The sequence below is a fragment of the Opisthocomus hoazin genome, chromosome Z (assembly GCF_030867145.1).
Source record: "Opisthocomus hoazin isolate bOpiHoa1 chromosome Z, bOpiHoa1.hap1, whole genome shotgun sequence".
Classification (NCBI taxonomy): domain Eukaryota; kingdom Metazoa; phylum Chordata; class Aves; order Opisthocomiformes; family Opisthocomidae; genus Opisthocomus; species Opisthocomus hoazin.
In genome coordinates, this window is record NC_134454.1 from 88,193,735 (window position 1) to 88,215,114 (window position 21,380).

A 21,380-nucleotide genomic window follows, 5' to 3' on the forward strand; every position below is an offset into this window, starting at 1 on the left:
AGAGGATGAGAAAGCAGTAAGGCAGAAGCAGAGGATGAGAAAGCATAAAAGGCAGAAGTCTCTCCTAATTTTACTCTGTGTAGCACCATACTGGCTCTGGAGAAGCACGCGCTGTCTCTGACATGGGACCTCTCCAACTAACTGCGAGTACCTATTGCAGACATCTACATCAGTGCAAGCTGCAAGTTGCTCTTGACGGTACAGCGAGCCTAGAGGACTTCAAGGAGCACAGTCAACGGAGATCTCGTGTCATCCAAACGCAACCTACATTATGTCAAATCACTCATAACTTGAGCTCAGCTGCCTGGGAGAGGCAAGACAGCCTGCTCAGATGGGCACTTCTCAAATTAGCTAAGAACAGCCCCGCGTGAAGCGACCCAAGTTGATCATACTATCAGAGGAACTTCAGAAATAGGTTGCTGTGTGCACACAGTTACCACGCGGCAACGCAGTTAAATCCAACGACCCCCCTTCTTGGCAGGCCGGCAGATTTGCTGGAGTTCTCTAGAAACTACCTAGCAAGCACCAGTTAGTTCTAGGCCAGGAAAAACAGCCTCTCCAAAACCAAACAATGATTTACCAAAACTAACAATTCTCACAGGGATTTACTTTTAAAATAAACAAACAAACAGAGGACCACCAAGCCCTTTTTTTTTCCCGTTTTATTTATTGTTCTTTTGGGAGGCACAATGGAAATTTCAGCTTTCGCTCATTTTTTTTTCCCTTGCAAATCAGCAGGGTACAGGTTATAGCCATCAATCTACAATCAGTGCATACTTCAGCAGGTCTCCAATTAAATTTTCACATTTCCTGATGAGAAAAGATGCCAGACAGCAGCAATAGCTGAAATCAGAGTAGTTTAAGCAATACTTGCTTAAAAAGCTTCACTGACTGCTATTTTAAGGCAGGTTTGGTGAACGTTTGACAGGCAATTTCCTCAGGAAATTAAAAGAATTTTGCCTTCAGAAATACATTAACTTTGATTGAAAAGAAACTTTTACTTCATCGGTGTGAAATTATATTGATGTTACATTTCCTTTAGTTAGAAAAGACACTAGTGAATCTCCTTGTTCAGAATTCAGACTTCTCAGCTATTCCTTTACCTTGGAGGAATGGCACAACATGAAGGCAGGCAGTGACGCATTACTGTCAGACAAGGCAGAGCTTTCTCAGGAAATCAGCAATTCGGGCAACGCTGCAGTCTCCAGAATCTCTCAGGCTGTGTTCTCGATGAGAACAGCAATACCTTGGCCGCCGCCGATGCAAGCTGAGCCAACCGCGTATTTCCCACCACGACGCCTGTACAGAAAAAGTAACAGTGAAAATTATTTACATTGATAACATCGTAGTACCTGCTGTCCTGATTTTACAAAAGGAAACTAGCTGTCCATTCTGTGATTCTGTCATCAGCAAGGTACTACTAAAGATGACATTTTAGCATGTCTATGTTCTTCTTTTTCTATAAAAACACCATGAAGCCCCAACTGATGGTGAAATATTTCTGTAGAAAAACAAGGAGTTGCAGGTCTGAGTCTTTTACCATTGAAAAGATGGTACGTTATATCGTTCTTTGGAAGACAAAACGGCAAGGAATGACATGACGGGATGCTTGTGGTTTCAACACATAATAAAAATGGTGTAAGTAAAATATAAGTTTACCGCCAAGACAGTTTTTAAAAGCTGTGTTTTGTACAGCACACTGCAAGAAACAGTCTTCTGCAAGGTGCAAATTAATTGAGGCTGTACGGTTGAACACTAATACAGTGTTGCAAGTACAAGCAAAAAGAAACAGTGATCTTTGCCCTGAAGGGAAAAAAAAAGGAGGAAAATTCAGATTAAAATGGTGCTAAGCATATCAAGCAAGCCAAAAGAGTCAAAATTTGTGACACCGCACTAAAGGAGAAAGAAGGTGACGAGCAAGCCTTTTAAAATGCACCCTGTTAAGCACAGACTTTGCTCAAAGGCCATTTCAATACAGGAAGCCTTCCCACTGACTGCTCTGGGCTTGGATCAGACCCACTGGCAACTACCAGCTACGTACATACCTTAATTCATGAACCAGATGAGCTGTGATCCGTGCTCCTGAAGCACCCAAAGGATGACCTACAGCGATGGCACCTCCGTTGACATTGGATTTTTCCGGGTCAAGGCCCAGAACTTTTTCCACAGCCAGATACTGAGGTGCAAATGCCTCGTTCACCTAAAACAACCGAGAAACAACACCACTGTTCGTGTCTGACTCGCCCACGCAAGCTTTCCGCAGCGTGCGTGCACGCAAGATTAAACGAGGCGCGCTTATTTTCCAGGTCATTTTGATGGAGAAAAATATTAAACATTGTGTTTACAAAAGCGTATTCAGACAATATACAAACTGTCAGGCCAACCCAAAGTAAACTCAAATCCTTCTGGCACATGTGATACACACCAAGTATGTAGTAAATTTTATTAAAAAAAAAAAAGTTGTGGTATATTCTGACGCGATGTGTTCATGAAGACCGTATTGCTCTGACAAAAACCAGCCTTGTTCACAAACGGAGAAGTGTGACTAACTTAAAACAGTCCAGCAACAGAGTATAATCCCCACGCCACACGAAGGTATTTTTTTCCATGGAATGCTATCACACCATTTTCAGTTTCCACGTGCCTGAGATTTTTGTAATGACGGTGCAACTGTCTGGCAGAAACTAGATGGACAGAGGTCAGGCAGGACCAGTGAGCTCCAGACATGCAGAAACACCCACCTTGTGATGACGGGCTACACGTACGAGTGGAATGTTTCTACTAAAAAGAACAGGAGTGACCTCACCGTTCACGTTAAGACTCCTTACCTCTACCAAATCCATGTCCTTCAGGCTCAGTCCTGCTTTCTTCAGAACCTCGGTAATTGCAGGTACAGGGCCTATTTGCAAATTGTATGCGCAGTTAGTTCAATAAAACATCAAGAAATAAATGCTTATAAACATCTTATACATAGGATGGCTTCATAAATCCTCACCAGACTCCCTCCCATGAGCCTCTGTGCAGCCAGTGAATTCTGGATATGCCACTCACCTGCTTTAGGAGGTGATAGGAGAACTCCTAAATCTCAAAACTATTTGGCAGCCCTCTCAGTACACTGCCAGAGAAAAGTTAGGAGCGTCACAAATGCTGCACAGCTATGCTGGCAAACACACGCACAGCTTTCAAGTCAGTAGAACTTCCAGTCCCCACCCAAATAAAACAACTTCACGACAGTTTTGAGGCATTCTCTTCCCGGTACTCTCGGTTCAACTTATTCTTTCCTCAAGACTTGCCGCCTCCAGGTACACAAAAAAGAAAAACGCAGGCTGTACTAGAGTTTGCTGGTTATGTGTTTAGTTATGGTCTTCTTGTTTTGGTGTTCTTAACATAATTTATCTGAAAATCTTCTACTCAAAACAAATCACCAGAAAATGTTCCCTTGGACCCAGGTCCCAGCCAACTGCAGGCAGGAAGATTTTTTTTCTGAGCATATTACAGAGTTTTGCAATAAAACTCTTCTCTGGAAGAAAGCTGACATCTACCACCTAGTATAATCCACTAGAGGAGATTCATCTCAAAGCACAGCTACCTAAGGAAAGAGACGCTCAAAGAGAACTGGAAAGGGCTAATTAGGTATGTGTTTGTAGGACAAACGCAGCGAGATGTTAGATGGCAGCTCATCATTAGACAAAAGAACTCCCCATCAAACCAATCCTAGAACGTCAGCAATCCTAAATGCTGTCTCACTACCACAAAACGGTGTTGAAAAGTCCTAGCTCAAAGAATAAAACCCAAAAATAAGTAAGTGACCGAAAAACTAAAAGAAGAAAGGGCCCAGTTCAAAGCTCAGTGGATTATTAGAAAGCCTCAGGCGGCTTAATACGAGACTCTAAATGCATCTCATTACGGACGATTTCAGTATGCCCGTTACGCCCGAGAGTCATGGGAGGGTCTCCTGTGGACAACACAAAGACCATCAATGACAGCCAAGTACACTAGTTTTTCCTCTCTCTGTTGTTTTGTGGTTTTTTTTGAAATAATGAATTCTCTTACTAGACATTGTGAGGCAGGACTCCCTGTCACCATCAGTATGTGAAAGGGCAGTTGCTCAGTCTGAGCTCCTGTTCTCTGATCTGTTGCCGTCCTGCTGATGAATCTCATCTGGTCTTTTGGAGTTGCTGGGGACAAGCTATGGTGTTAAGGAGTGAGGATACTAACTGTTTCTCCATATGATTTATGAAGTTTTTAAACAAGCTAAAAGAGTTGCCTGACCTAGACAGAATGGGCTAGTTTCGAAAGCACAATGACAGCATAAAGTCTAGCGAAAGAGACCCTCCCTCTACATTTGCTTTGAAGGCCGTGTTGGTCGGATAGCCTGATCAAGAAAACAAATCTGACAATGCTTCATTTGCATTTCTACTGACACTTGGAACCAGCCAACAATGACTTCTCTGAACAGAGCGGCGGAAAGGAAAAGCCATGCTGGGATACAATGCTGTCTCCAAACTGAACAGAAGGGAAAAATCCTGGGGTGTCTGGATCGGCTTCAAGGGTTGTTTGCGTTACCAGCTACTTGATTTGGAAGCATAAAACACAGACCAACAAAAAACAGAGAAGCTGTTGGTTTGCCAAAAATAATACCTGGACAGGTGTGTATCCTGGAATCCAACCTCAGCTTGAGCAACTGAGTAACTGCTGAAAGGGCTACACACAGCCCACACTCCTTCAGCAAGACGTGAGGAAGACAACTCATAGTTACACATCTAACATTAGGACTCAAAGCTTACAGGAAACTGAAGTGAATTTCAGGAGGAAACTGGTTTTAAAAAAATGGAGAGAGTGCCTATTTTCTTGACTTACTAACAGAGTGAGTAAAAAAGGAGAAAAAAAACAGGTGGCTGGGGTACCAGAGTTCAGTGCTAACGCCATAGGGCAGGCACCGCACACACCCTTTCGGCCCGGCCAAGGAGTAACTCTGTCCCTCCGCGTCACAGGGACAGACCGACGCAGTGGAATGGACAAATCTCTCTGCCCTAAGCCACACAAACACCTTCACAGCTACCGCACTCCTGCAGCCTCCTTTTCTTCAGAATGTTCAGCACAAGAGTATTTTAATGCTGCTTGATGCTGTAAAATAAGGTGCTTCACTGCAACTTACCTATGCCCATTATGGAAGGGTCACAGCCGGCTGAGTGATAGGCTACTATTCTTGCCAGAGGAGTAAGAGCGTGTTTTTTCAGTGCTGATTCACTGGCAATAATGACTGCACCACCTCCATCACACACCCCCTTGCAATAAGAGAGAAAAGCCTTCTTAGCGGAGAAAATACAGACAGACAAAAAAACCCCACACATACCATGTTAAACCCCCCATATTCAACTAAATAAGCCCCTCAAAAAAACCTGGCGTCCATAACACTATTATTAACATTTAACACGTATTAGTGTTTACTCAAAACAACAAACCACAATCTTTCACTATTCGGTGGACGGTGAAAGAAAGTCAAATATAGAGGTTTAATTAATTTCAATGTTTTAGCAAAGTAAAATACGTTTTTGCCGCTTAAAGTCTCCCTTACACTGGAAGTATCATTCTGTAGACTTGCAAGGACACTATTAATATTAGATAGCGCATGTACTATTAATTATAAAAGACACTTTACAGACACCCCTACTTACTGTGCCTACGATCTATTTTAGGCAGGAATTCAGATTACCTGATCACACTGGTCCTTCCGGCCCAAAGAACATTAATTAATTGATTAAGATAATGACTGCAAGAGGAACAGTCTGTAATGACATGCTGCTAAGCGCCCAGCCTGCTCCGGGTAAGAGCAAAATGTCGTTTGCACTACAGAGGATACTAATTGTGGCACCAAGATCAGCAGCAGCAGCACGCCCACTGATACAACGCACAATTTGTAAAGCAAATGTTCAGTAATCATTGCCCCCAAAAGAAAGTAGAACGGCTAATTCCACATAGCCAGTGCCGGTACCAACTGCTTAATTCAAGGCTGATGAGGAAGTGTCAATGCCTCACTAAAAGGACACTGACAATCCACAGAACCAAGTTTTAGGACAGAGGAGCAGACTCAAGGACCCCCTGCCATCTTGGGGCCGGAACAGTCAGCCACGGGCATTCAATTGCAGAATTAGAAATCATTTTCATCAGGAGACACCGCTGACAGCCAAAGGCGGCTCAGTGAGACGTAAATACAGCGACAATAAATTTGGAGAACCTTAAGCGGCGACCCTTTTGCAACCAAAGGCTGTGACATACTCACTGAAGCATTCCCAGCAGTCACCGTTCCATCCTTTTTAAAGACAGGTGGGAGTTTTGCCAGTTGTTCCAGAGTGCTCTGGGGTTTTGGGTGCTCGTCCTTTTGCATGCTTTCCTTCCCCTTTTTTGTCTTCACTTCAATTGGTGCCATCTCAGCATTGAAGTAACCAGCCTCATGAGCTGCAACCACAAAAAGGAAAATAAAAGGACTCTGATAAAAAGATCCAGAGGATTGCGCAGCACAACCACCAGTCCTTTTTTCATGCGCACACAACCTTTGCTCTGTTTTAACCACGAGTTCAGGGACAGTGCTGTTTATGCTTTATTTTGCTTAAATAGGCTGGTTGGTGTTTTATTGTTTGTTTGGTTTTCCAGAAACTGGGCAAAAACTCTACAAATACATTCTCAAACTTCTCCAAAGAAAGTCTCAAATATTAAAGTGCTATTTCAGCTGCAAATAACTGATTTTTTATTTTAATTATTAGATTTATTTTTTGGTACACAGGCCCCTGTGTTGTTGCTGTATTCTACAGCTCTGTCACTTATCAGATGGCCAAGAAGCTGTAAACCTCACACAGAGAGGAATGTGGAAAAAAATCCCGAGCCACATTTTCTCTGTTGATAACCAGCAAAAGCTCTTGTATATCAAATTCAAATCCTGTCCAAGCTCCTCCTCCACAGCATCTCACAGTCAAGTCGCGATCTTAGAACAGGATTCAGCTGCCTAAACAACCTGAGACCATTCCAGGCATTGTACGGATCTAAGATGCCCATAAGAGCATCTGGCCACATCACCTAAGACGACATTAGACACCAATATTCAGGCAACTAAACACTACCTTTTGGGTGCCCAATGTTGATGTGAACACACAGATTTAAAACCAAAACAACTGCTATCTCCCAAAACTGAACCAAGACTCCCACCCATTTCAAATCATTCCCCAAATGCAGCTCTAAGGGATTAAAAACTAAGGCACTGAAATTGCCGCATCTGATGTTGCTTAGCTAGCTCTGAATTTTCTCAGCAAATTCTACACAATCTTTTTCTTTCCTGATTAGCCACAGGACTCTCTGTGTGGAATCAGGTGAACTGATCATAACAAGCAGCAATAAAAACAGCAAGGCAAAATCCTAGAAAACACGAAAGAAGCAAAAGCCTCCTCAAGGGCACAGTTTCTAGCAGAGGCTCCAGGAATGGCAGGAGTTAGCAGGGAAGGTAACGCACGACTAAGAAAAGTTACAAAAAGCACTGCTACACCCATTGAAAAAAACACCAAATCTTCCTTCAAGAGAAGCAGCTGTTAAAAAGCACTGGATTCTAAAAGTAGATCTTTGCTTCTTCTGTTCATCGTTGGGTTGCAATGGATGGTGAAGTCCCAGGGCAACCACTAGCCATTCTTTTGTTTTTTTGGACTACCATCCTGTTTACGCTATCCATCAGTTCCACAGTAATCCCACGCCTCCGACTTCTGGCTTTGGCCACAAAAACCACCCAGAGAACAGTCTAAACACACGTCCTGAACAAAAATCCCCTCCTCAGATTCCATCTGCTCTAACTGTTCAAGGGTTGTAGCAGAGCATATGAATTACAAAAGAAAGAAAAAAGGCTTTAGATCAATTATAGCACACGCTGGCATGCAAGAAGGATGTGGGTCGCTGTGGGAGAGGACTGTTCCGCAGGGAAGCGGAAAGCAAAGAGTCAGGTACGCCCGGGACAACGCTGCTCTGCTGCAGGGAAGCCAAGGGCAAGGCATCGCACCAAAGGCGCACCGACAAGCTATGTTCACGCACACGAATCCTGCTCAGGCAGGAGGTGACACGTGACAGGCCAACGGCATTTGCTGCCTCAACAGCCACCGAATGTCTGCCAGGAAGAGACGCAGCAAGACGGTGGAAAGGGGCTTGGGACTCAACCTGCTGACAGGCACACCACTTGGCTCAGTGCATCCAAAGCCAAACCCCCTACGAGCGGGCTACTTCTATCACAGAGGAAAAAAAAAACGAAAAAACACCATGAATTACAGTACCTGCAAATAGACAAATTACACCAAGATGCACAAGTTATAGAAAATTCAAAAATACTTTATATCGATGCTAACAACTGACTAGATTTGTAACTTGTATCACATAAACACTTCCATTCCTAAATTCACTAACCAGCTTTGTATCTCTGTTGTGTTTTGAGGGCGTATCGGTCACATTCTTCTCGCGTGATGTTGTATTTTGCAGCCAGATTCTCCGCCGTAATTGCCATAGGGATTTTAACATGCGTATCCATTAGACCTTCCCACAATGTATCTTCCAACTGCATGGAACATGACGAAAAGAAAATCATAAAGCACAGCAATATTAACATTTATTATTGACAGCTTCTACTTAGTCAGCAGCCTCTTGGAATGTAATGTCTCCGTAAAATTAACTCAGGTTACTTACAGATACTTTCTTTAATTTACAACAGAACAAACGCACTGCAAAACAGTATGCAAGTTCTTGTGTGTTCTTTTAGTTAATCTGCATAGTGCTCCAGTGTGGTTCTTTCCACTCACGTGTGGCCCTGAGACACTGGGAAAAGCCTGTGATTCTTCGCATTTCAGCGTATTTCACTGCTGCATGAATCATTTATTCGAGACATATGAGAGGACGCACCTGAATTCCTGGTTACCAAGAAGGAAAGGTGAGGAACTGTGAAAAGGCACAGCAGACTACTGACTCCCTGGCTCGCTCTCTACTGTCAGGTAAAATCGCCTTACTTGAGTCCAAGGTTTCTGTGGCTAAAACATCTTGGGTGAGAAAATACCCAAGTCTAGCTTCACTTAACCTGATAAAGGCAAGCCCAGTCAGTCCAGAGGGGTTTTGCCACCTCTCTGTCACCAGTAAAGTTCTGCAAGATAAATCACTTCTTCACCCGCAAGTGTATAATTCCATTATCTTCACAGTAAGAACCCAGCGGCACCTACGGAGACTCAGCGTTATCAGCTACCTCGGGAGGGTGTTCTCTGCGGGAACTGAGGCCGAGTCACACTGCCACATGAGACTCACAGAACAGAGTCGAGCATACTTCATACTCACCACCGTCATCGTGGAAAAACAGCGTAGAAAAAAACCCAAAGTGCTCAAACACTGAACTATCCTAATTTAGCATTTTGATGGCGATTACGACCCACTGAATAAACGGCAATTATCAGAGCAGAACTGGGTCCTGCTGCAAATTTCCCACAGTATTCCCTAAGGATATGTCTTCAGAAGATAACGTGAAAATAATTTCTCCGTCAATGGATTTAAGTTCAGTTTACTATTTTTAAAATTGAGAGACGCTTACAGCTTGCAAGTACACACGTTCTTTACCAGTCTCTCCACCCACCGCTAGCCTTACCAGCTTTGCCTAAACTGTGTATGCCTTTCTTTCACAGCCTCTGACATCAGAAATTTTTTTATTTTTCATACCGTACTTTGATGGGATGTAGCAAGTGAATTAAATTTTGTGTCTAAGAGTTTATGGAGATGTTTAACATGGAACAGAAGTTCAAAGCTGGTCTTGGAAAAGTTAGAAAACTGGCATGCTTAACAAAACTGCCTGAACCTACCGTTTTGATAATGTGAGAATACTGGATAAATGAACAACTAAACCTGGACCTAATCTCTAATTATTTCATTTCACAGAATCACAGAATGTTCGGGGTTGGAAGGGACCTCTGTGGGTCACCCAGCCCAACCCCCTGCTGAAGCAGGGTCACCCAGAGCAGGCTGCACAGGACCGCGTCCAGGCAGGTCTTGAATGTCTCCAGAGAAGGAGACTCCACAGCCTCCCTGGGCAGCCTGGTCCAGTGCTCCGTCACCCTCAGAGGGAAGAAATTCTTCCTCATCTTCAGCTGGAGCTTCCTCTGCTTCAGTTTGTGCCCGTTGCCCCTTGTCCTGTCGCTGGGCACCACTGAAAAGAGTCTGGCCCCATCCTCCTGACACCCACCCTGCAGATATTTAGAGGCATTTCTAAGGTCCCCTCTCAGCCTTCCCTTCTCCAGGCTGAACAAGCCCAGCTCCCTCAGCCTCTCCTCGTAGGAGAGATGCTCCAGTCCCCTCATCATCCTCATAGCCCTCCGCTGGACTCTCTCCAGTATCTCCTCATCTTTCTTGAAGTGGGGAGCCCAGCACTGGACACAGTACTGCAGATGGGGCCTCACTAGGGCAGAGTAGAGGGGAAGGAGAACCTCCCTCGACCTGCTTGGCCACACTCCTCTTAATGCACCCCAGGATCCCATTGGCCTTCTTGGCAGCCAGAGCACACTGCTGGCTCATGGTCAACCTGTCGTCCACCAGCACTCCCAGGTCCCTCTCCGCAGGGTGTAGTGTCAACAGGCCCAATACTTCACGTTGCTCTGTAATCATGACTTTATTTGCAGAAATTAAACAAAAAAAAAGGTAAAAAAAAGTACCAGACCTTGAGTTCTGCTCCTAATCTGGTTCCAAATCGAACGTTTCGAACTGCATAAGGAGCCTGGCTCATACTTTCACCTCCACCACACAGAACAACTTCTGAGTCATTCAGGCAAATTTCCTGTGGACAGAAAACAAAACAGATCTGGGATTTAGTCTGCTGCTTTTGTAAGACAATAACAACCGGTTTAGAAAAAGACCTTGTCACCTACAAAGCCACACACACAGAATGAATTCAAGCTCAGCCACGTGTGTGTCTATGCAGGGTCTACCGTTCTATTAAGATTGGGGTCTGTCTCTTTCATTACGTGTTCCTTCTTCCCCCTTTTAGCAAGGAATGATTGTCTCAATGAGGGAGGAAGAGAACAGGGGCACACACATACGACAGGACTGATGAACAAAGCCAGCAAGCATCCCCATGCTCGTGTGGTTAGGTTCATATACAGTTTTCTTTTTTTCGAGCTCCTACTGTTCTCAAAATGAACACAAATTAAACTTCAAAGCCTGAAACTGGACCTTACAATTCATAAAAAAACAGCACATCATTTTAGAAAACCTTACCCAGGTAAGCTGCCAAAAGAGACCCCCAAACTGCACTCATTCATCACTCGCAAAGCGCACAGAACCTGAAAGCCCTAATTCCTAAACTCACCAGGGGACCACTAAGAAATTCTGCTTCCTCCAAATGATTCACTCCATTGGACAGTTAAGGTTATTACTGGTATGGAAGCAGATGAAATTACCTTGACATGTGTTTGAGATGGCTAGTTAATAATTAGCATGACTAATTTGCAGTGATATATGCTTCCTACAGCTACCAAGAGCTTTGTGCACATTTAAGCAGCTCACAACGGAATCTGCAGCTTTGTTGTGTGCCAGAGAAATACAGAAGCATCAGCTGCATTGATGGAATGACATCGTTGGAAAAGACCTCACAGCTATACTTTTGACATAAGTGGCCAATTCTCCAACAGATTTTTCCAGTGTAGACTAACGTGTGTGGCCTTTACAGCAGGCACTAAAAAAACCCCAGACCAAACAGTCAGATGGATCTTGTTGTAAACACATAACCTCAGCTCTACAGTGTCTTCCACATTTCTTCCTCTAGAGGATCAGACTGAAATAATTCTCTAGACAATGGGAACTTCAAAAAAAACCACAAACAACAAAAAACAACCATGTGGGTGCTCAAATATTTATAAAATACCGTTTAATTTTGTAAAGTCTAGACCACTCTTAGTGGTAGACAGTTGGTCTGTAGGAACAAATGAAATAAAAATCACTGTACCACTGCACCATCTTACTCTGTGGTTCTGGCCAACTGCTGAAAGAGAAGTTGGTTTTCTTCTATTTTAAAAGAAGTGATGCTATCAGTGATCTAACCCCTGAGAGGGTTTTCATCTTTCAACAAAAACACGCTTAAAAAGCACAGGTTGCTGCTTACGCAGCTAGCCAGGTAAGAATATAAACAATGATCAAACAAGACGAAAGCCTCCTGCAGTGGTTCCGATGCCCAGTAACTCCAGTGCATACAAACAGGATCACAGCATGCAACTAATGCACAGCTGAGCTCTATTTCGCTGGCTAACACTTGTTGCCTTCCTTAGATTTAACTCAGAACAGCTAGAATGATGATTTTTAAAACCAACTACAAAATATGGCACTGTGCCGGATGAACTCCTGCACAAAACCATGCGGGACGATAGGAAGTCTCTACCAGCGGACGCTAAAAATCCATGTTTATAGAATCAGAGAATGGTCAGGCTTGGAAGGGACCTGAAAGATCATCTGGTTCCAACCCCCCTGCCATCAGCAGGGACATCTTCCACCACACCAGGGTGCTCAGAGCTCCATCCAACCCGGCCTTGAACCCTGCCAGGGAGGGGGGCAGGCACAGCTTCTCTGGGCAACCTGCACCAGGGTTTCACCACCCTCATGGGGAAGAATTTCTTCCTAACATCTCATCTAAATCTGTCCTCTTGTAGTTTAGAGCCGTTCTCCCTTGTCCTGTCACTACACACCCTTCTGAAATGTCCCTCTTCATCCTTCCTGTCGGCCCCTTCAGGCACTGGCAGCTGCTCTAAGGTCACCCCGGAGCCTTCTCTTCTCCAGGCTGAACAGTCCCAGCTCCCTCAGCCTGTCCTCATAGGAGAGGTGCTCCAGCCCTTGGATCATCTTTGTGGCCTCCTCCGGCCCTGCTCCAACAGGTCCGTGTCCTTCTCCTGTTGGGGGCTCCAGAGCTGGACGCAGGACTCCAGGTGGGGTCTCACAAGAGCGGAGTCAAGGGGCAGAATCTCCTCTCTCGCCCTGCTGGCCACGCTTCTCTTGACGCAGCCCAGGACACGGTTGGCCCTCTGGGCTGCAAGCGCACGTTGCCGGCTCATGTTGAGCTTCTCATCCACCAGGACCCCCACGTCCTTCTCCTCAGAGCTGCTCTCAAGCCACTCTCCGCCCAGCCTGTACTTGTGTCTGGGACTACCCCGACCCCCACATGCAGGACCTTGCACTTGGCCTTGCTGAACTTCATGCGGTTCACGCAGGCCCATCTCTCCAGCCTGTCAAGGTCCCTCTGAATGGCATCCATTCCCTCCAGCGTGTTAACCACACCATCCCAAAGCCTCACCCCAAACATCAAGCACACTTTTCTACACCCGTCTCTTCTCTCCTGTTAACAGTTTGATAAAGGTTACAACTAATACAGAAAAAAAGAACCTTGTACCTGACATCCAGTGGCAATGGACTGGAAACCAGAGCCACAAAGTCTGTTGACCGTGAGGGCTGGGACCGCGACAGGAACTCCCACGCGTAAACCAACATGTCTCGCAATAAATATCGCATCTGCGGAGGTCTGCAGGCAGAACAAAGGGAGGTTTTGTCACACTCTAATTTCTTTGGAAGCTAAAAGCCTTCATGAAAAGTCAGAATGGTTTAATTGCATCACTGACAGGAGATCGCCCATGTTCAACAGAAATCCTGCTAGTCATGGGCTGCACTTTGATTCACTTCAAAAAGACACCATGTTATAGCATCAAAAAGGGCCAATGTCTTAACATGCTCTTTAAACAAACTGTGTGTCGTAAAAGCTACACATCAGGCCAAAAATGGGACTACAGATCTTAAGACTGAAGTCAGCAACTTCATGGTCTGATCTTTTCCCTCATCCCTCAGTTGCAAACCACCATAGACACACCAGACTGGCCTAAGACCAGATCCTGACTGGCAAGCAGTTATTTCCAGGCAAATTAAAACTGCTCAGACTATCAGGGCAAAGCCCCCAAAAAACAGTGTGGAAAATGCGGAGATGCCATTGCTGCTTTATACCCATTTTGTGAAATCTCAGAACTGTGACGTTCTGACAGGACACTGGCCTGTTCGAACAACGAAACCTCATTCCTCCAAAGCTTTTCAAAGATGGTTCTATCCTATTCGAAAAGCAAAGTACTGCACACAGAGCGGTGTGCTTCAGAACCCACTCCTTGAATGAACCAGGCACCAATACGAGATGAAACAAAAAAGATTAGGCTTCTGCATTTCGACTACCGAGTCAGCAGATGATGGCAAGCACAGGTACGGAACAAAGAATTCTACCAGCGCTGCCATACGTTTGTAATGGATCTCTTCCAAATAGAGAGAACAATTCTGCTCTTGGGGACCATGCCCTAAGTTAATGTGTATTATAAAGACATAGTTCTGTGCAGTGCTGCTGGCCAACACAAGTTCAGGGGAAAAAAAAATTAAACGAGCCACTTGAGCTGAAGAAGGGGAGTTTAAAATGGTCATACATTCATAGTTATTTCAACTTTATCAAATAACACTTACGAGGAACCCAGGACTAAAAAAAAGAAAAACTATTGGGATGGGAAAGTATGATGCAAGGGAAAATAAACGTAATTTCAACGTGAAAAGCCCGTTTTTTTTAATTAAGAGAATGCTATTTTTGATGTGAAAGCATTGCAAGAGCTTTGGACGCAGCAATTTTTTTTTCCTAGGCCACAAACAGTTCTTACAAAACCTAAAAAGCTGAATATAAGAAACTGTGATCGTAGCTGTAGTAGACAGAATAATCAAATGCTACTCTTTTGGCTGAAAATCCCTAGCGAATACTGCATGTTTGTCCACTTTTCATGAAAATTATCAGGTATTTGTTGCTTTGGCACCCTTAAAACACTCAGTGCAAGGTAAGAGTGCCTACCCCTTTAGCAACGGTGACGCCAGAATACAAACCAAAGACCCTCATCTAGAAACGTGGATAACTGCAGTTTTGCCATGCTGGAACCCTGCACACCGTAGCATCTACCTCACAAGCTCTTCAGAAAAAATATGACTGTCCCAATGCCTCTGCCAGTCAAGGCATGGATCCTTCCAGCTCCAAATAAACCTGTATTCACTCAAAATTCTATTGAAAACTCAGGGGAAATGGACTCAAACCAGCTACAGTCCCCGGAAAGGGATTTATCCAATCCAGTGAAAACTCACTGATCATCAAGCTACGCAGCTCAAGTCATTAAAATAGGAAAAAAAAACAGGGATTGGCAACTAGCCATTTAATGAATCCACATTTATCAGAAGATCAGCTCGTCCTAGTTTAAACTATCTTTAGTACTAAAAAAAACAAAGTTAAGCCTTGCTCCCAGTAACATCACAAATCATGCAGGGTACGTCCCTTAAACATGAACAGGAAACGCTACACTACAAAGGCTACTCACCCCTTTATTTTATATATATTATATATTTATTATATTTATATATATATATAATAAATATTATATATGTATTTATTATTATTATATATACCTAAGCATTATTCTTGGCTGCAAAGCAGAGGTAACTAACTACAGGACCAAAGGAGACGACCGAAACACTCCATGACCAGCAACTCTTCCGTCCCACCAACCTGCATGACATTGCCGACCACGACACTGTCGACGATCTCCGGAGAGACCTTGCCAGCAGCCAACGCAGCTCGAGCAGCGTGTTCTGTCAGATCGATGGCCGAGAAGTCCTTCAGCAAACCTCCGTAGGCCCCGAAAGGGGTTCGCTTCGCTGCAACAATGAATACACCTGCAACGGAAGCGAGAATTATCCAGATGTGCAGAATCTGAGGGAAAATCACTGAGTCGGCCCCACCTGGGTGACATCCTAAATCCCCAAGAGACTTTGTAAATAAAGATAGAAAACGTGAAGCCACGCAGTGCAAGAGAAACAAGGTACAGCAATGCTTCAGACAAGGAAGGTATGCAGAATGAACGATCAGAAAGAAAAGCTGGGGAGATTCCAGAAATACCTCTTATCCACAAACAGGTTTGAAAATAAAACAACCAGGTAGTTTGGACACCAGGCGGACAACGGAGGCTGCCCACACCACATCAGACACCAGTGCCAGGGTACCAAAAGCATGAAAGCAACGCCTATGGAATTAAATTTCATAGTAGACCTCTGGGAAACTGTCAGATCAGGACCAGCTCTTTCAAAAAACAGAGAGAGGGCACTCCCTCATCCTAGCAAAATCAGCAGATTTTTGGCTTCTACTCTGAAACGGTTTTCACAAAGAATTAAAAAAAAAAGCAAAACAAAAAACATTTTAGTATGCATTTGAACTTGGATCCCTTTCACTTAAGAGGAAAAACATCCCCTAATCAAAAAATTCTTGGTACTTCCAGAATTCTACAGGTCATCTAAACCGCACCAGCATCAGTCTTCCAGGTTCTGAGAAGAAAATTCAATTTTTCAACAGACAGGAGCACGTGTGCCAACGCGCGTGCGTACCAACGCCTGGGCCAGCAGCAGTCTACACGCCTTTCAACTGGGGCGAAGCTGCCTCGGAACCAAACCGACCATCTGCTGCCGGCCTGGCACAGCGGCTCTCCGCTTCAGCGCGCAGAAGCAAGCAGGAGGCAGCCCGTGAACTTTCCCCCAGTTGAACACCAGAGCTCTCACTCCTTCCCTACAGCTGCCACGAGGCACCCACAGCTATTTAAAGTAACACTGAAAGGATATATACACTGGCAGGCTGTGCTGCCATTCAGTGAGACCTGGACAGGCTGGAGAGTTGGGCAGAGAGGAACCTGATGAGGTTCAACGAGGGCAAGGGCAGGGTCCTGCACCTGGGGAAGAACAACCCCAGGCACCAGTACAGGCTGGGGCTGACCTGCTGGAGAGCAGCTCTGTGGAGAGGGACTGGGAGTGCTGGGGGACGACAGGGTGACCATGAGCCAGCAGTGTGCTCTGGCTGCCAAGAAGGCCAATGGGATCCTGGGGTGCATCAAGAGGAGTGTGGCCAGCAGGTCGAGGGAGGTTCTCCTTCCCCTCTACTCTGCCCTAGTGAGGCCCCATCTACAGTGCTGGGTCCAGTTCTGGGCTCCCCAGTTCAAGAAAAATGAAGAGCTACTGGAGAGAGTCCAGCGGAGGCGCTACGAGGATGATGAGGGGACTGGAGCATCTCTCCTACGTGGAGAGGCTGAGGGAGCTGGGCTTGTTCAGCCTGGAGAAGAGAAGGCTGAGAGGGGACCTTAGAAATGCCTACAAATATCTGCAGGGTGGGTGTCAGGAGGACGGGGCCAGACTCTTTCCAGTGGTGCCCAGCGACAGGACAAGGGGCAACGGGCACAAACTGAGGCACAGGAAGTTCCAGCTGAACACGAGGAAGAACTTCTCTCCTCTGAGGGTGACGGAGCCCTGGACCAGGCTGCCCGGGGAGGCTGTGGAGTCTCCTTCTCTGGAGATATTCCAGCCCCGCCTGGACGCGGTGCTGTGCAGCCTGCTCTGGGTGACCCTGCTTGGGCAGGGGGTTGGACTGGGTGACCCACAGAGGTCCCTTCCAACCCTGACCATTCTGTGACACAGATAGAAGGAAGGCAAAAGAAAATGCCTGTTCATTAAGCTGCTCACAAACGCCGTTTTCGGGCCCTCTGTCAGAGCCTGTGCGACCCATCCTGTCTGGCTGGGTTGTCAGAGGGAGGGTGCTGCTCTGCCTCTCACCTGTGTGGATCCCAGACTACGCCATATACAGAAAAGGACTTTCTAAACCGGTGAAGGTCGAGCTGGCTCTGCTGAGCAGGACCTGAACCCAATGCTGTGACCTGAAACAGGCAACGAGTATACTCAGATCCTCATCTGGGAAATACCCTGAAACAGACCAAGCAGGAATCACAGCCACAAGGACAGGGATGAAAGCTAAAACCAACACGGCTTTCCAAGCCACCAAGATCGCAAAACGGAGTAACACCCTCACAGCCTCATGCTGCCCATGGGCTTCCCTCTGGGCTACCCAGAAGACCTTCAAAAGAAGCCTTTGCCAAGCACACTACTGCCGCTCCCTGAAAATGGAGCCCTGACACGGTAACTACTCAAAAACTGCGAGAAGCAGAATTCATTTCCTCAAAAGGAAGAAATAGCTGCTAACCATGACACATCCAAACAGCCCTGTCCCCAGGCTCGGAACTGGCCCCTTGTACACACACACAGTGTACATGCTACATCCATCATTGTTTTTCACTCCTCACTTCATCATCATTCCATCCATAGCAGCAAGTAATACAACTTAATCCAAAACAACTCTACACCCATTGACTGAACATTTTTTACTCTGGCTCTACATATTTTTTACAAAAAAAGCTGAAAACTATTAACAGACACAAGGTGTGAACCCCTACAAGTTTTTTTTAACTAAAGTGAGGATGCTTTCACCCATTTCTGTTCATGGAAAATGGGTGTGCTCAATGCAGTCACTGCAGAATCAGTCCCTGGACTCTCTAAATAGTCAGGTGAGAGATTGAAATTTACACCAGCTGCTTTCATTTAACTATCCAAAATGCACTGTATTGACAATAATTCATTGAATGTCAAGTCTCAGTCTTCATTAAATTTAAATTATTAAATGGCAACAATGCTTGTACAAAAATAGACCACACTAAAAAAACTTCTTCTCCTGCCTTTTGGCCAGGTTGTTGGTTACCCACGTTATTTGCTGAATCACATACACCGGGTTGCCTTCCAAACAAACTGTCGGGGGACAAGGACGGAACTTTGCCCTGAAGCCTTCCTTTCACAACACCACTCTCTCCCTCTGTGTCACCGGGGCTGCTTGCTGCTGCCCACCGCGTCCCAGCAGCGCCGTGGGGCCAAAGTGTAAACCGGAGCAGATCACGTAACCAAGGGCAGCTGAAGATTAACCCAGCAGAAAGTGAGGGGCTGATTCTCATTTGGAACAGTTCCGGGCCCACGTTCAGCTTCGGGCTGCTCCCTAAAACAGCAATTCCAGACTAAGAGCGAAGGCTGCACTGTAACAGCAAGGGAAGCAGTAGCAGCAGCGCAACCCGTCTTGGGTTACGCCGAATTAAAGTGACCACAGAGCCATTCCCCTAAGGGTGGACTGCTCCAGAGCCTGCCTAATTTTGCTTGATTGGAGAGACATCTACAAACCCTATTCCATCCGCAGAAACTCAAGAGGGGCAACAAGGGGCGGGTGAAGTCCTGAGAAAGGGCTCTGTGGCCTTTGTCAGCTCTTCCCAAGTCCCCATTAATGTTCTGCACCACCATGACAAGACTTCCAGAGTCTCCGCAGTTTTCCAAGGTGATAACCACTGGATGAGAGAAGAACACTACCAAACGCACACGGATAGAGAGAATTCTGGGGCTAGAAAGGCAAAATCATTCTGAATCCTCATCAAACACTCAATTCAAGACCTCTTTTAATCCATTTTTGTTTTCAGATGGGGATCTGCTATTGTAGATCTGAAACAGATTCTCCAAGTCTCCAACACTTCTCAAGTGCACTTGGTAAGAAAACAGTTCTTCATCAGATCCCATCATGAAGGCCTAAAAAACAATCATTAACCTCAAAATAAAACAATCCGGGAGCAAGAACAGTGTATGAAAAACACCATGGGGCAAGAGATGAGAGAAGATCCCGACACAGGCACCGAAAGCCAACATCCAACAAGCACGGGCAAAGCTGCTCTCTGCATTATCCGGTTCAGCGGAGCGATATCCAATGACCGCCACGCTGACCGGACCGGCTTCCCGCGCTGAAACCGCCGACCGCGACTCACACGCACGTTACTACTTAGGTACGCTCTGCCGGGTAACAGGGCACTGTCGAAGAGGCAGAAAGCCCCATTGCCATTTTGGTTTTAAAGAAGACCGGCTGCTAAAGGGCATCTTTATCTCGTTTTTAAGAGGCACAAACTTTAAACCACGCAGAGGTTCTTTACGCCAAGACTTTTAGGAACTGTTGGCGCCTGCAAACAGAAGTTACCCCGCACCGTCACTGCCAACACCAGCCGGGGCTGGGTGCAGGAAAAGCAGCTTTCGGCCATGGCCGCCTCACGCCTCGCTTCTACTCACCGCACGCAGACCCGGCCCGTCACCGGACGCACATACGCACCCTCTGCTACAGGTTTGCTCCTACCACAACGACTGCAGAAAGCCAAAGGCGTAGATACTCTGTGCCCCCACACACGAAGACGCCTCCTCAGGGGTCTCCGTGTGGTGCCCATCGAGAGGTCGCGCCCGTTCCCAGCCGTTCCTCTCTCAGACGTGGAGGAAAATGCCCCCACGCCCCCCTGCGGGGCCGCGGACGGTCCCTCAGGCGGCTCCGCTCTGCATTTTCCTCAGGGACAAGGAGGCTGGCGAGCCCCTCCAACAGGGCCGCCCGCCGCGGTCAGGCCCGCTCCCGCCGCCGCCCGCCCGCGCCTCAGACCCGGCCTCCCCGCCCGCCCTCACGGCGCCAGCCCGGGGTCCCGCTCCCCCTCGGGGCAAAGCGGAGAGCCAGGGCCCCGCCATCCCCCGCCCCGGGGCTGCCGGCAGCCTCACCCCGCAGCAGCGCCATGGCCCCTCCGCGCCGCTCAGCTCCGCGCCGCTGCGCCCGGCGCGCCGCACATTCGCTACGCCGGGGGCTGAGTCGGGGAGGAAGGCGCAGGCTGCTCTTTTTAATCCCTTTTAAAATTTAACCTTTTTCTTTCGCTTCGATTTCGTTTAAATTTTCCCCCTCCTTATCCCGAGCTTGGCAAGGGCGGTGCCGCGCTTTGGCGAATCGGCGGCGGGGGGAAATGGCGGGCGGGCGTTACCCTGGCAACGGCGGGCGCGGCGCGGGCGGGCCCCGGAGGAAGGGCCGCGCTGCGTGAGGAGCCGCCGCCCCGCACGCCGGGTTCCGCGGGGCCGCTGAGGGAGCTGGTAAGGGGGAGGGTGCCTCAGGGCCCGGGGCGGCGGGCAGGGCCGGCCCCGGGGGCAGCTCCGCGAAGCCGCCTCCCCGCGGGTGGTAATGGGGGTTCGCGGGCCCAGCCCCGCCCCGATTTCCAAGCTGCAGCCTTTTGGGCTGGGATGGGGCAGAGCAGGACTCGGGCCCTGGTCTTCTCCCCGTCCCCTGCGGCCTCCGCGTAGGGCGGCCGCAACAACCCCGCTCACAAAGGGGCTGGTGGGTGAAAAACCCTTCTCTAGGATTGAGGTGGTTAGTGGGCATTTAGTTCGTTGTTTTGCTATAGTTTTAGCTTTATTTTGTGATACAGCTTTGCCACCGTGTCGAGGCAAGGGTTAAGATGTCCCTGCTGATGGCAGGGGGGTTGGAACCTGATGATGTTCAAGGTCCCTTCCAACCCAAACCATTCGATGATTAACCACTGCCAGAGGGTTTGCTGACAAGGACTTCAGGGAGCTCAGACGTAAATCACAGA

The 21,380-nt window shown here is 46.9% G+C and overlaps 1 protein-coding gene across 2 annotated transcripts; it reads right to left on the reverse strand.

Annotated features, from left to right (window-relative positions):
• Positions 1 to 644: 644 nt before the first annotated feature.
• Positions 645 to 20,630, reverse strand: ACAA2 (acetyl-CoA acyltransferase 2). Of its 2 annotated transcripts, none has more exons than XM_075411547.1 (10): positions 20,524 to 20,630; positions 15,605 to 15,771; positions 13,430 to 13,558; positions 10,715 to 10,831; positions 8,437 to 8,584; positions 6,284 to 6,459; positions 5,159 to 5,288; positions 2,829 to 2,899; positions 2,046 to 2,200; positions 645 to 1,299 (listed from the first exon to the last, which is right to left on the reverse strand). In XM_075411547.1, exons 1-10 carry the CDS (start codon positions 20,537 to 20,539, stop codon positions 1,215 to 1,217), a joined length of 1,194 nt encoding a protein of 397 aa, XP_075267662.1. In that variant the 5' UTR covers positions 20,540 to 20,630; the 3' UTR covers positions 645 to 1,214. The 2 variants fall into 2 exon arrangements, with proteins under 2 accessions (XP_075267662.1, XP_075267661.1); XM_075411546.1 differs by lacking the exon at positions 20,524 to 20,630 and adding an exon at positions 20,096 to 20,247.
• Between the last annotated feature and the right edge of the window lie 750 nt (positions 20,631 to 21,380).

What these genes read in the sequence shown, in the direction of transcription:
- ACAA2 (XM_075411546.1), bottom strand. Translation starts at nt 20,207, where the DNA reads ATGGGCACCACACGGAGACCCCTGAGGAGGCGTCTTCGTGTGTGGGGG. An exon ending in CCCTTCCATAATGGGCATAG is followed by an intron (nt 2,900 to 5,158) that starts GTAAGTTGCAGT and finishes ATTTGCAAATAG; the next exon opens with GCCCTGTACCTGCAATTACC. An exon ending in AGGACATGGATTTGGTAGAG is followed by an intron (nt 2,201 to 2,828) that starts GTAAGGAGTCTT and finishes CGGTTGTTTTAG; the next exon opens with GTGAACGAGGCATTTGCACC.